At 42.2% G+C, this 12,621-nt stretch overlaps 1 protein-coding gene across 10 annotated transcripts in view; it reads left to right on the forward strand.

The window, feature by feature from the left end:
* Nucleotides 1-12,621, forward strand: part of bru3 (bruno 3) — a 517,537-nt gene that overhangs the window by 475,708 nt on the left and 29,208 nt on the right. For all 10 annotated transcript variants that reach the window (XM_066726521.1, XM_066726520.1, XM_066726515.1 and 7 more), the window contains one exon: nt 8,468-8,547. In XM_066726521.1, the coding sequence (XP_066582618.1) occupies nt 8,468-8,547 (80 nt within the window). The remainder of the gene's footprint in view (nt 1-8,467; nt 8,548-12,621) is intronic.

Raw genomic sequence — 12,621 nt, forward strand, 5'->3', positions numbered from 1 at the left:
ACAAACCGTGGGACAATGCAATATTCGAAACGTGCGTCTCCTACAGTAAAACTTGTTTTCTTACCCCTTTCTCAAACACACGTCTTTCTTACTTCATTTTACTTCACTATCAAAGTACTCGACCCTCTGATTCCTACACTACTCCTCAATTTTTCTCCAATTTTTAGCTTCATTCCTATCCGATCGTGACAATCAGCCACGAGTCACTATTATTTACACCATAATCACAATAAATAATAAATTTATACGTATACACCTTTAATCGTCACTTCCGCGAAAAAGCCCATATTTTGTTACACTAGTCGCTGGCGTGCAGAATAAAGAAGCGAAAGAATTGTGGGTATAGTAAATATATATAAGTACAGCTCCGAAGTGCAATCTCTGAGAGACTTTAACGAGCGGCTTGGATAGTTAGAGCGAGTTTACGACAAGCAATTATAACATAAAAATTTCGCGAGTCTTCTTTTTATTCGTTATATCATAGCTATAAAGATTTAGCGAAGCTGCACAAGAGAGACTTGCGTATATATAAGAACAAACATAGAGTTGCAAGGAAAAATGAGCATTCCAATAAAGATGTTCGGTTTGTCCTGATCCGTTGAATCGTTGGGATTCACTCGTGGCTCATACGTATATATATATATAAAGTAAGAATAAGAGAGAGAGAGAGAGAATGTTGGCCGTTCACCCCGGCCGCGTGTCCTTCGGCTTGCGGAAAACGAATAGATTCCCCATGGGAAGTCGCGATCCTTTTCCCATAGCCTTCTTGGCGCTGGCACCGGAAAGGCGGTGGGAGCTTAGGAGGGCTTAACTCGGTGACAGGATGATTGCCGGTATTATCGGAATTACCAGAGGGCGAATTGCGCCGCACCCCCGTAACGAACTCGCAATATCGCGAAAATCGTGCGTTAACCCCTTGCCACGAGTCCAACGGAGTCCTCCCTAAGTCCCCTAAGAACATGGGATCGGCTAAATTCTTCCGGACATTCGTTCTCCGCAGAGACGGCCCCGAGCTGGATACGACTATCATTAAACGGAATTGTCTTCCGAAGAAAAGTCCTCCGCTTCTCTCTCTCTTCTTCAAGGAAGCCAGCACCGGTAGCAGCGGCAGCGTACCATCAGGAACCCAGAAGAGCGTGTGTCTCTCCTCTCCTCTCCTCAATCCTCACTGGCTGGCTGGATGCTCAGCCGCCGCCGCTGCCACCGCAACGGAAATTGCAAAACGTCTCTTCACAAATTCTATCGCGCACCCTACTCTCCCCCTACCTATCCTCACCCATCTCAAAGAAATTACGGCGCCTACTAAAATACACTTTTAGGTGCGGTCGTCGCAGGTCTCTCTCCTCCCCTTTCGGCGAATAGAGCATAATTAGCAGAGCCACGATAAAAACTAGTTTAACCGGCTTAATTTAAAAAAATTGCCCGATATAATTACCTGCTCTCGGCCGTCATATTATAAGTCTAGTTTATACATTTTTAAAGTTAACCTTTTTAACGCCCTGAAACGCTAATTATTTAACTCTCCCGTGCAATTATTTTTAGAGATTGTATGAATTTATAATCATTCATGTTAACGAGGAATAAACATGATAAAATTATGTTGACCGCTCTTCTCGATGAAGAAAAAAGGTTCTTCTGGATCGAGTTTTGCATATTTATAACCACGCCAAGCTTATATGGTTTTTTGGCCATGGGGAATAATAATATTTTGAGGAGAAGATAATTCTCCAAGGGATAAAAGTCAGTATTATAGGCGGCCATGGGTAAAACGCTCAACGCTCGCACTGATATTTTTTAAAAGTGTCTATCCTATCCGGTAAATGAGCAGGTGAAACGTCGGCGAAACGCGTCGGGGGTCAAAGTTCAAAGACGAGCACGATTTCCATAATCGACATTGCAACAATGTATCGAGTTGCATAAATAAAGTACGCGTAGAGAGAGAGCACGCGTGATCAATATTGAATGTGATGAAAGTAAACCGGTTCTCTCTGGGAGACCCCCATTGATGTGCACGCGGTCGTCTGTGTAATTTAATGCCAGATAAATACGCCGAGTGCACAGTAGTTTTGCACTGTAATCTAGATGAATTTGCTGGAAGGGGCACTCCCAGCCAGCGACTCTTCCGCGCTTCTACCTACCACCCTCTGCGCTTCCTCTTTCGATTACGCGCGCCTCTCTCTCTCTCTCTCTCTCTCTCTCTCTCTCTCTCTCTCTCATTCTTCACTCCAATTCTCTTTATACTTCTTACCACAAACGTTTAACCTCAAAGATCATTTTTTCAATCGATAAAAATTAACTACAAGAAAATATCATGAGTGACGAATTAAGCCAAGTCAGTACAATGCAATCTCTCAATAGTAGCGAATCAGTTTTTTAAATTTCGAACAAAGAATCTTATTGAAAAAGAGTTGAAATAGCTACGATTCTCGGCAGAGGGTATATTCACTATTTGGCATCTACAACAAATAAGTCGGAGAAGAATACAGGTCGAATTTTACATGTGTATTTCGTATTCGTTGCATCTTCGATCCGTGCATCGATGAAAATAATATACATGGAAACTCATATACCGAGCTATCGACATGGATACGGATAAGTGGAAACAGTTCAATATAATGTTTTCACCAACACACGCAAGGGATATCTGGGAATCGAGATTAATAAAATTAGTCCACTGTGAAAGGCTTGGAATAAATCATTTTATTAAACACCAATAAAGTGCTGCAATTAGAAATCGATACAAGCTATAAGTGTATATAGTTTAGCATGGGAAATTTTGAATTTGTCACTGTACTATAGTTTGCAGTAGTGGTAGAGGGGTGGGCATACTGGTAAAGAGAGAACGCGCGCGGCATAGTGTCGTTTCCGTCGTTTTTCGAATGTAGGACAAGAGACGGCTTCTGGACGGAAATTTATCTTCTCGTAATAACGCGCTGTGCCGTTTTCCGGGTGTCGTCACGTCTTGTTCACCCCGTGTACGTGTCTACCAACTGGCGACCCACCCCACCACCAGCAGTACCAACCATTCGGTCGGCGCTCCTCTGGGATTCAGTCGTGTCCGCATTATAATGGCGTTACGTGTCCCCACATTACACTTCGTGTCGCGCCTTCCAACTTCCCTCCGTCCCCCGTTTCCTCGGCACCTCCTTGCCCTCTATCCCTCACAACCTCACCCCCCTCTTCCCCTTTGCAGAGTCTTATTTGCTTCGCGCCGCCAAACACTGGGAGCATCGAGATTCGAGACTCCTGGGAGTTTTCCGCTGTCTCGATCGGACAAACGGCCCTACTTCAGACGCCATCCCACGCCACGCCACGCCAGGCCACGCCATGCAATACCATGCCATTCCTGGCTTATCTCGTCAGTAAGGATCACGCTATTACGCGCGACGAATAAACTTTGGAGCTCCGCACGACGATCAATGTGCTTCGATGAAATTTATCTACCATCGGTCGTGATGCTGCTTCGCTTTTTCTCCTCTACTATATATATATGTGTGTGTGTAAAGGAAAATATGTTAGAATTAAACCTATTTGCCGTGTCTTTATTTGCGAGATTTCAAACCTTTTTGCTCATTATTATCGCTAATTTAATTTGTACGAGGAACAATTAGAAATTAGCTTTGTGCGAGTAGTTTATAAAACACCCTTTAATATTCCAGACTACTGTGCGAAATACGAGGAAAGTTGAAAACTTTCCTGGTCGCAAAGCAGTGTGAAATAGTTATTCGGTCCTTGGTTGAGCCTTTGCAGGGGTGAAACAACGATTTCTCACTTTTTTGTCGTTTCCCTATTCCCATAGGTGAATGCACACGAAAAATAGTGGCTACAAAGAGATGTTTTGGTCCTGCTTGTCACTCTCTTTGAAAAATAGACCAATAGCTCCCCGAAGGTTGCCTATCTTTTTCTCGTGGACAGCTCAGAGGCCACACACGTTTTCTTTTTTTATTTTACTACGATCTACATATTTTTTTCTCGCTCTCTCTCTCTCTCTCTCTCTCTAACTCCCACACGCGTACGCGTAAACACAAACACTGGCTTTTCCTTCTTGTGGATAGTCTACAAATCTCTTATACCTGCAAACTCTTATCCTTTTGGTAATTTCTCTCCATGCACTCCTCTTCTCATATATCTTTTGCTTTGACCCTCTTTGACCCTTTTCTTTTTTTATCTCCATCTGTCGTTTTTCCACTTTCCCACTCTCCTTCATGCTTGTTTTTATTATAATCCCTTCCGCAACGTATCTTTCCAAACCTTTAACTCTAGCTCTCTGCGTGCTCCACTTCTCTCTCTCTCTCTCTCTCTCTCTCACTCACTCACTCACTCCCTTTACCTCGCTCACCCGGGCTGCTCTACCCCTTTAGTTGTATCCTGCGAATGTACAAAAGAGCTGAGCATACGAATGTTTCGTAACTTTGTCAGCATTTTTAATCCCTTCCATTTTTTTTTCACCCAGGTACAAGTACAGTCGTCCGAATGTCAGGACGGGGCGCTGTGCTATGCGAGTATAGATTTTTTTATAGTGCCACGTACCATAGGCTGACAGAGCACCTACTATCCACTTTGTTATATTCGTTGCCGTCGTACCAATTACGAGACTTGGTACACTCCGCTGCTCGCTCGGATTTAATAGCCTAATTAATGAAATTGATTCATTCTGAACGCCGAATCCTTCCACGTGCTTTTTCATTAGTACTATATTATCAAAAATACTTTGAAACACCAATTCGTCGTCTAAATCCCATTTCAATAAAATCTTGTTAATCTATAATGAAAATTTCACAGAGATTTTCACTAAAGGAAGATAATTCAAGGTACCACAGTTTAAATCAAGCAGTACGGTACAGTAATGAAATATTCACTCGAATTTCATAAAAAAAATTGTTTTTAATTTCATTTAATCTATTCGATACAATTTTACGTCCAGTACTTCCCACGATCATTAGTAACTTTTATGTAACATCGTGATTAATAAATGCAGTTTTGAAACTCGCCGGTGCAGAATTGCAGGATAACGAAGCTCGGACGCGTGTCAGTAACCCTTTTCAATCCAGCAGATGCGGTGTACATGTAAGATAGGCCAATCAGAGGCTCTGCACCAGAGATTAAAATCATCGGGAGAGCCCTAAAGCCCTACAATACCTCTCTGAATCGGGCTTAATTAAATGTATCCAGTTAATTTCCCCAACACAGTACGCACACTAACAAAAAAGCAAGTCCATTTATTAAAAAATACAGGATATTAGGCGATGTTACGGTATATACCGAGGAGAGGAGAGGAGATACAGGGATGGAAGAAAAAGCGCATCCTCCAGTGAGTTTCAATTTGCACAAAGATAAAACCTATCGATTGATGTAAAAACTCGAGTTAAATTTAAACCTCGATATATACACAGTATGCCTCGAATACTGGCGTGAAATAGCGATCACCCGGATAAGCCACTGACAAATAAGACCACTTGACTAAGGAATCTTAGCTCGTAGTTTATCGAGCGACCTGACTAAAAACGCTCTTCATGCGTGAAACTTAATTCAAGAACATGATTATTTTTAAACACGCTACATTAATCAAAGCTGTACACGAGACGCGCTATATATGTTTTTCACAGGAATTAAGCCGATGGTATAATAAAGCGCTAATCAAGTTACAGCTACGCGGAATTCTAATTAAGCAAACATTCTATGCTTGAATACAATTGCCGTGTGGTATAAGGCCACATAATAAATTTGGCTGGCTCGCCTGCCGGAATTAAATAGTCCTTTCTGACACACCCTTTTTCCGTATGGCCTGGTCGGCAATGATGACGTCATTAAAAAGCTGAAACGATTGGATGTGCATAGCGTATCCAGTGGAGAGTACCTGACGAGGAGTTTCAATGTTGAAGCTGCGGCCAGTCGGCGTATATACGTGTATGGCCGCGTGTATTTTTACGTGGGTGTGTCTGCGAGCGCGTAGGAGCTGCACGATAAACTTAGAGACGTGTTTGCCGAGCAATCAAATATATGAGTGGAAAGTCTCGCAGGCGTTATCGATTGGTCCTGCCAATGTGTGTGTGTGCGTGCGTGCGAGTGTGTGGGATGGTGTAATGGTGAAGAGACGCTCGAAGGGTGGACATAGAAGGGGACCGACGACGCTGGGGAGTGCACGAAACTGTTCGTCGGTCATCCCATTGCGGGAAGGCGTTTCGACGAGCGGTTTGTCCACTGTTTGTTGTTCGTCGTTGTTCGAGGGGCAAACATAGTTTTCCCAGCGCCAAGAAGGAGCCGTTCGATATATAGGGTATACCTATAAATACTTCCCTATATATTCTATATTTATATATATATATATATGTACAGAGGGAAAAACTTTTCCGGGAAACTGTCACGTTTAACCAAATTGATTTGCTGATTGCATTTTTTTTTCATTGGAATATGATTAAAAGAATATTTATACGTTCATTAGTCCCGCAGACTCGTAATTTAATCGATGTATCGCGATACTCGTTTTTTAAAGGAGTTCGTATTTTGATAATCGTTTTCAGCGCTGAATCTTCCGAACAATTAATTAGCTCCTAAATTGGCGTAAAGAAATTTCAAATCATTTGCGGTTGCACACTCGAAGCACCTTTTCCGATTCATTATTCTCAGTCGTCGGAGCATGAATCCAAGTCTTGAGAAACTTTCTCACAGCCTGTTTTTCTTTGGCGCGAATGAAGGGAAGTTCCTAAGTCGGTTTTTTAACGCAAACGACTGGTTAAACGAAGGGGTTTTCAAGAATCGCCGGAGTGATTAATGTAGCGGCATGAGAATGACGTCTCGCGACATTATCATTGGCACAATAGCGGCCAACTTTTCTAAACGTTCGGCTGAAAAAGTTCAATGGAATATAGTGAAACAATACCGCAGCTCATTAGCGACTGATAATAATAAACTACAATTATGTGCTTTATCGCACAAAAATTCATACGATTCTAGAATTCGTAGTTACGAAGATTATGAAGCTTTGTTTCACGGGTAATACCGTGGTGAGGGTAGATTTTGTAGAGTATGGTTGACGGAACGCTAATTGGAGTAAGATGAAAAAAGAGGGTCTTTCACGGATAAGCTGTCGCGAAGGATGATGGATGGCCAAAATAAATACACTCTATACCATAATATGTAGCGATTAAATCATCATGACTAGTCGTGTAAACATATCCAAGTTATTGTCCAGAGGAGTTGGCTCCAAGGGTTTACGATCATCGTGATAGCAAAGTTGGATAGCAAGGACGTCTCTGGTTCCTCTCATACATATATATATATATATATATATAGGTAACGTGCCGTGAAGTTTTTAAGCGTGAGATATCGATCGGAAGCTGAAATTGTGTCCCTAGTACCTCGATCTGCCCCTTGTCTGACGTCGACGGACTCGCTCTGAGGCTAAAGCTGTCGCGTCGAGCCTCGGGGAAGTCGCGATTTCAGAACAAAGATCGTCCGGACGTTATCGTATCATAGCCCACCAGATACGAGAGTGCTTGTCCCTTTTTCGCCCTAATTCCCTTCGATCCCCATTCCACCCATTTCTCCCACACTGCTACTACTGCTCTCGATCCTCTTCTTTTTAGCTTCGCTCCAACGCCGCAGCGTATCGCGACCAAACTTCATTTATTTTTCACGACGACGTACCCATATGACATTGCTTTTTTTGTCACATTCAGCAAACTCGAAGTCATCTCGGAGCGTCAGTTTGAGCGGTGAATTTTCATTCTTCGAACCAGATTGCCCTTTTCGGTAAAAGATCCACCGAGTTGAACGAGTTAATACCCTCTTATACTATTACATATCTCTCGCCATGTACTTTTGTATACCAATAGAACATATTTATTTGATTATGAGAATTTTCTCAATGATTAGATCGCTGTGAAGTTTCATTCTTTAGTCTTATTGAAATTGTTATTTTATAGGAATATGGTATTAGTAATGACGATACAATTTTGTTTATTGGCTACTATACCAGACAATGATTTATTATAAATTATATGGCTCTACCAGGATATTCCAGCTTCTTACATATAATAAGTCACTATAGGATAAGCAGATGATTTGCACGATGTATCGTCACAATTTTACAAAGAACCACCAGTCTCTTGATCTTTATAAATGCACTCATGTTACATTATCAGCGATAGATGAATATGGATGACTTAAAGCGATTTTAACTGCTTCATTATCGACGCGAAACCATTGGAAACGAGAAACGAGACAAGAAAAACCATTTTAATTGCTTTGACTGCCAGTTTTTCAACAATGAGAAATTCCTTTCGCTTCTTATTTCAGCTATTAATATCTTTAAAGTGCCCAAAACTTTCCTTCTTGCATTCTTAATCGTTCGATAATTTTGTATCAAACGACGAGCAATTTTCCAAATGCGAAATTCGACGTGAGAAATTTTAAACTTTCTCGAGATTCTTTCTCAGACTTGACACTGTGTTGCTTTAATTTTCAGGCTGTGCATTCGTGAAGCTTTCGACACACCAAGAAGCAGTAGCGGCGATTAATTCTTTACACGGTAGCCAAACTATGCCGGTAAGTAAAACCAATTGATTCTTTCATTAATACTTTGGATATTGTGCAAATAGTATTAGTAGCATTAGCGATAAACGCTTGAGTCATGAATGACCAAACAGAACTTTGCATAACTCCGATCAAAAGAGAAGACGTTTCCAGTTTCTGACCTTCTGACAAGGACATCCAGTTTTGCCCTACGTCAAACCACCAAACTTTCTTAGCTTAGGGTTGGACCGAGAATTTCCAGTTATAATTGAATTGTCAGCGGGTTCCATGCGGGATTTCCCTCACTGATTGGCGAAAGTTCATAAAGTTTCTTCAGAGACTACTCCACTTCTCCTGTTTCAATGTTATTATTATATTGATTGACTTTAGTTACGAAAATTGCTTGAATTCCAAACCTACAATTTTTATCGAACAACGATCCCATAGAACTGAGCAATATCTTCTAATAATTTACAAAGTACACTGTTAATAATACTCGCATTCGAGTAATTAATTAACAACTATGTGTGTGTTTACCAAACAAACAGCTTTTTAAATACACAACAAAGTGGTAAAGAATTCAATGGAGAAGAGCAAAATATGTACAGACTTCTGTATTATATTATTATTAAAGAATATAATCGCAAGGACGCAAATATAACTCGTTAAAAGGCTGTAATTTAATAGAGAGACGTTGAAAGGCTGTGTGATATCAAGAGTGAGCAGGCCTTAGCATATCACGACTATTTGTCCTTAAAAGAGATTTCGACGCTTGGGACGTAATATGCAGATCGCTTAATTATCACGACGAATTATGTAAATCTCGTCGCGGGTGTTACGAGATTTCGCAGTGTGGACGGGGTTGGTTAAAGATGAAAATTCGCCCCCGAGTGAGGGATGAGGGATGAGGGAAGGCAAGGCAAGGCAAGGCAAGGCAACTGGATGATGGGATCGGAGAACGCCGCCCGTGCCGTCTGCCGAAATAGCTTCGAAGGGACGTGAGTCGAATCATTTTCTGCTTTTACTCACATTGTGGTCGTACCAATGCTCATAATCAAATCTACAATGAAACATTGTTAACTCATCTCTCTCTCTCTCTCTCTCTCTCTCTCTCTCTCTCTCTCTATAATTACCAAATAAATTTGTCAAAAATTAATGGAATAGATGCATTATCGAGATAGAAGCAAAGAGTTTATTAGATTTTTTACAAAATTCTGTCCAATTTAGTTAAAAAATACTCCAATTATTCGTAGATATTGGCATAGATGCAGCAGGGTATCGAAAAACCTGATTGTCATTAAAACACTGAAAGATCGACTAGCACAGCAAATGAATTTAACGGAGAGAAGCTCCGCTTCGAAGTGAAAAGAGCTTTTCGCAGAAAACGTCCTACACGAGTCGGCCGTAGTACAGCGCTGTCAGAGCACCCACGGTAATTCGATTTGGCTGCGTTCGCTCCGGTTTCGTACGACCTGCCACAAGCTCTATTCCCATCCAACTTCTGGTCCTCCACATTCAACCAGGAACCATTGCTGCCTAGACTGTCTACCGACATCCCTCCTCTCTACCTGTCCATTTCTCTCTTATTGCTCCTTTCCTTCTCACCCCCTCCCCCTCCCCCTTCTCTCTTCCTCTCACTTTCTGGCTCTCGCCATCCCTCTATACTTTTCGTCCCAGCTTGAACCTCCTGTTTTCTATCGTGACCACGAAACTGCATCACCAACGCGACATCTGGGCTCGTACCTACGAAATGAGATATTGATTTGCAATTTCATAGCGACGTAATACGCGATGAAAAGGGTCAGAGAAATCGCAACGCCTTCAAAAAGAATCCACAGCATACATCCGGGCTTTGAAACATCGCTTCTCCTCGAAATTCTCTTTGGCAGCTGCAATTTTTGTACAAATATTTGACTTTTAAAGGGAACGATAGACGTCAGCCTTTATATAACCGATTCGTGATAAATTGCAGTAAAATTATCGGAGACAGGACGGAGAGTTATAAATCTGTTTATAGGCCAACCAATTAAAAGATAGCTCAGCGCTTATTAAAAAAGAGATATTAAGTTTTACATACTATGCTATTGTAAAGTGAAAGGTGATAGATGACAGCGAGAACATTGGAAAAGTATGATGAAGTGACCTTTATAATCCAGCGATTCAATTTTATCTGGAATTTCATTGGAGTAATGTGCAATCGAAAGATGATAAATGATGATAGGGAGTAAAATTGAATAAACGATAGTGATATATTAATGATCTCCATTTCCGTTCCTTGGTCAAGATAGCTCCATGTGCACCGAGCTTATTTCTACCAGCTAAATATTATCTTTGTAATTATTCCAGGAATGTTGTATCTACTCGACTCCCTATGCTCGAAACTTAAGTTTCACGTCACGCGCGCTATAGTTGGTACGGTAGACAGCTAATCGTCACACGGGGACGGTTGATTGTTTGACCAAGGTAAATTGGGTCCATGAATGTATGTTATTTCGTGCATTAATTGGTCGACTGGAATGTCTCGACGAGCTGGCCATGGCTGCTGGTACAAGGGTTCCGAGCAGCCAAGTGGTGACAGCCTTGTATGTCTATACACAGAAACAGACATATATATATATATATTATATATATATATATACGTAAACGTAAGCACATATGTTGGAAGGTGGGGGAGGAGGAGAAGGAGGGGGGAGGGGGGGGGGGAGGTAGCAGAGTTGGTTCGGTACAGTATAGTGGCCTGTAGGACGAAAATGCTCGACTCGAGGAAAGCCCTTGTCGTGATTAAGGCCTGTTAGACCGAGGGATGCGCGTATTGTGCCACTGCTTCGCAGATATGAGAATCCAGCGGGTATTCCAAGGACCCTTGAAACCTAGGGAGAAACCGACGGTGAAGGATGAAGGGGGCCACCAGCTTGCACGAAGACGAGAGCAACTATGGATCTCTCTCGGTTCTCCTTCTCATTCTCATCGGGCCCAACTATCCATTGCACGCTATATATCTATATATATATATATATATATATATATATATAAATTGAGCCAGCTTGCGCACAAGTATCGCATCTCCTTCAGCCGGAGGACCTCCCTGCAGCCTTCCTCTCCAGACAACAGGACTAGTCTCTGAGTCAAGTACCCCAAACCCCTCTCCCTCCTTCGTTTCTCCCTTTTGTACAAAAGAGACTTATAATTAAAATGTATCAATGTCTCTTACCACACTGGAACCAGACTCGTCTCAATGGTACATTATTCTAAAGAGGAAGAGTAAAGCCCTAATTTCTGAACGATATTCATTGGATCATCGTGCAACGATCAAAGATTATAATCTACCATTGCAATAGATATATACATGTTCAGTGCTTGATATTTAAAAGCCTTATGCCAGTTTTCATAATACGTTGGAAAGGAACATGGGTATTTTCGTGGTTTTACCTCGTAGAGATGAGAGCAAACAATTGAAAGCTCCTGGAAGTTTTCACCCTTCTTTTTACGCTCTGGCTGACGCCATTATTCACGAAAAGCGACCAACGGATGCCGTAGGTGCGCAACCAGCCAATATTTCTCCGGCTGCCCAATATTTCTGCCAAGTTCCGCGGTCGTCTCCCCGTGGTATGTGTCAAGCGTGGTATGCACGCGATCCAGCCTCACGCAGTCAGGCCTTCTGAAGCGTGTGACATTTCTTGTCACGCCTCGCGACACCCCCTGCCAACGGCCTTGCAGCCCCTACACAGAACACACGCTACAACACCCTCGCAGCTCGTTTCGGCGTGCAAGCTTCCGAAATGTCTCTGTAATAAAAGCAAATGCTACGACAAGACTACTTTACAACGTGGGGAACGCTTGTAACGATCGCTCAACGGAATCCACTGCTCCGCTGCCCTCTGGTCCCCCTCCCCCCTCTTATCCTTCTTCCTCTCCTCTCCTAATACTTTCCAGAAGCGACCTCACACCCCCGCATGCACCATCAACCAAGCACGCGAGGATTAAATCTTCCAGCTCGATGCCCTTTTAGCTTCTAATGAGGTGACTGCTGCATGTCCTCTTAATTCTTCAGCTATATAAAGCAAGGTCAACCTTCTACAGCTTACACGCGTGATATTTGTGTATACA

This window comes from Prorops nasuta, unplaced genomic scaffold, assembly GCF_024137725.1.
Source record: "Prorops nasuta isolate Cenicafe-Biocafe unplaced genomic scaffold, Cenicafe_Pnas_1.2 PNAS00004, whole genome shotgun sequence".
In the NCBI taxonomy this organism is placed as follows: domain Eukaryota; kingdom Metazoa; phylum Arthropoda; class Insecta; order Hymenoptera; family Bethylidae; genus Prorops; species Prorops nasuta.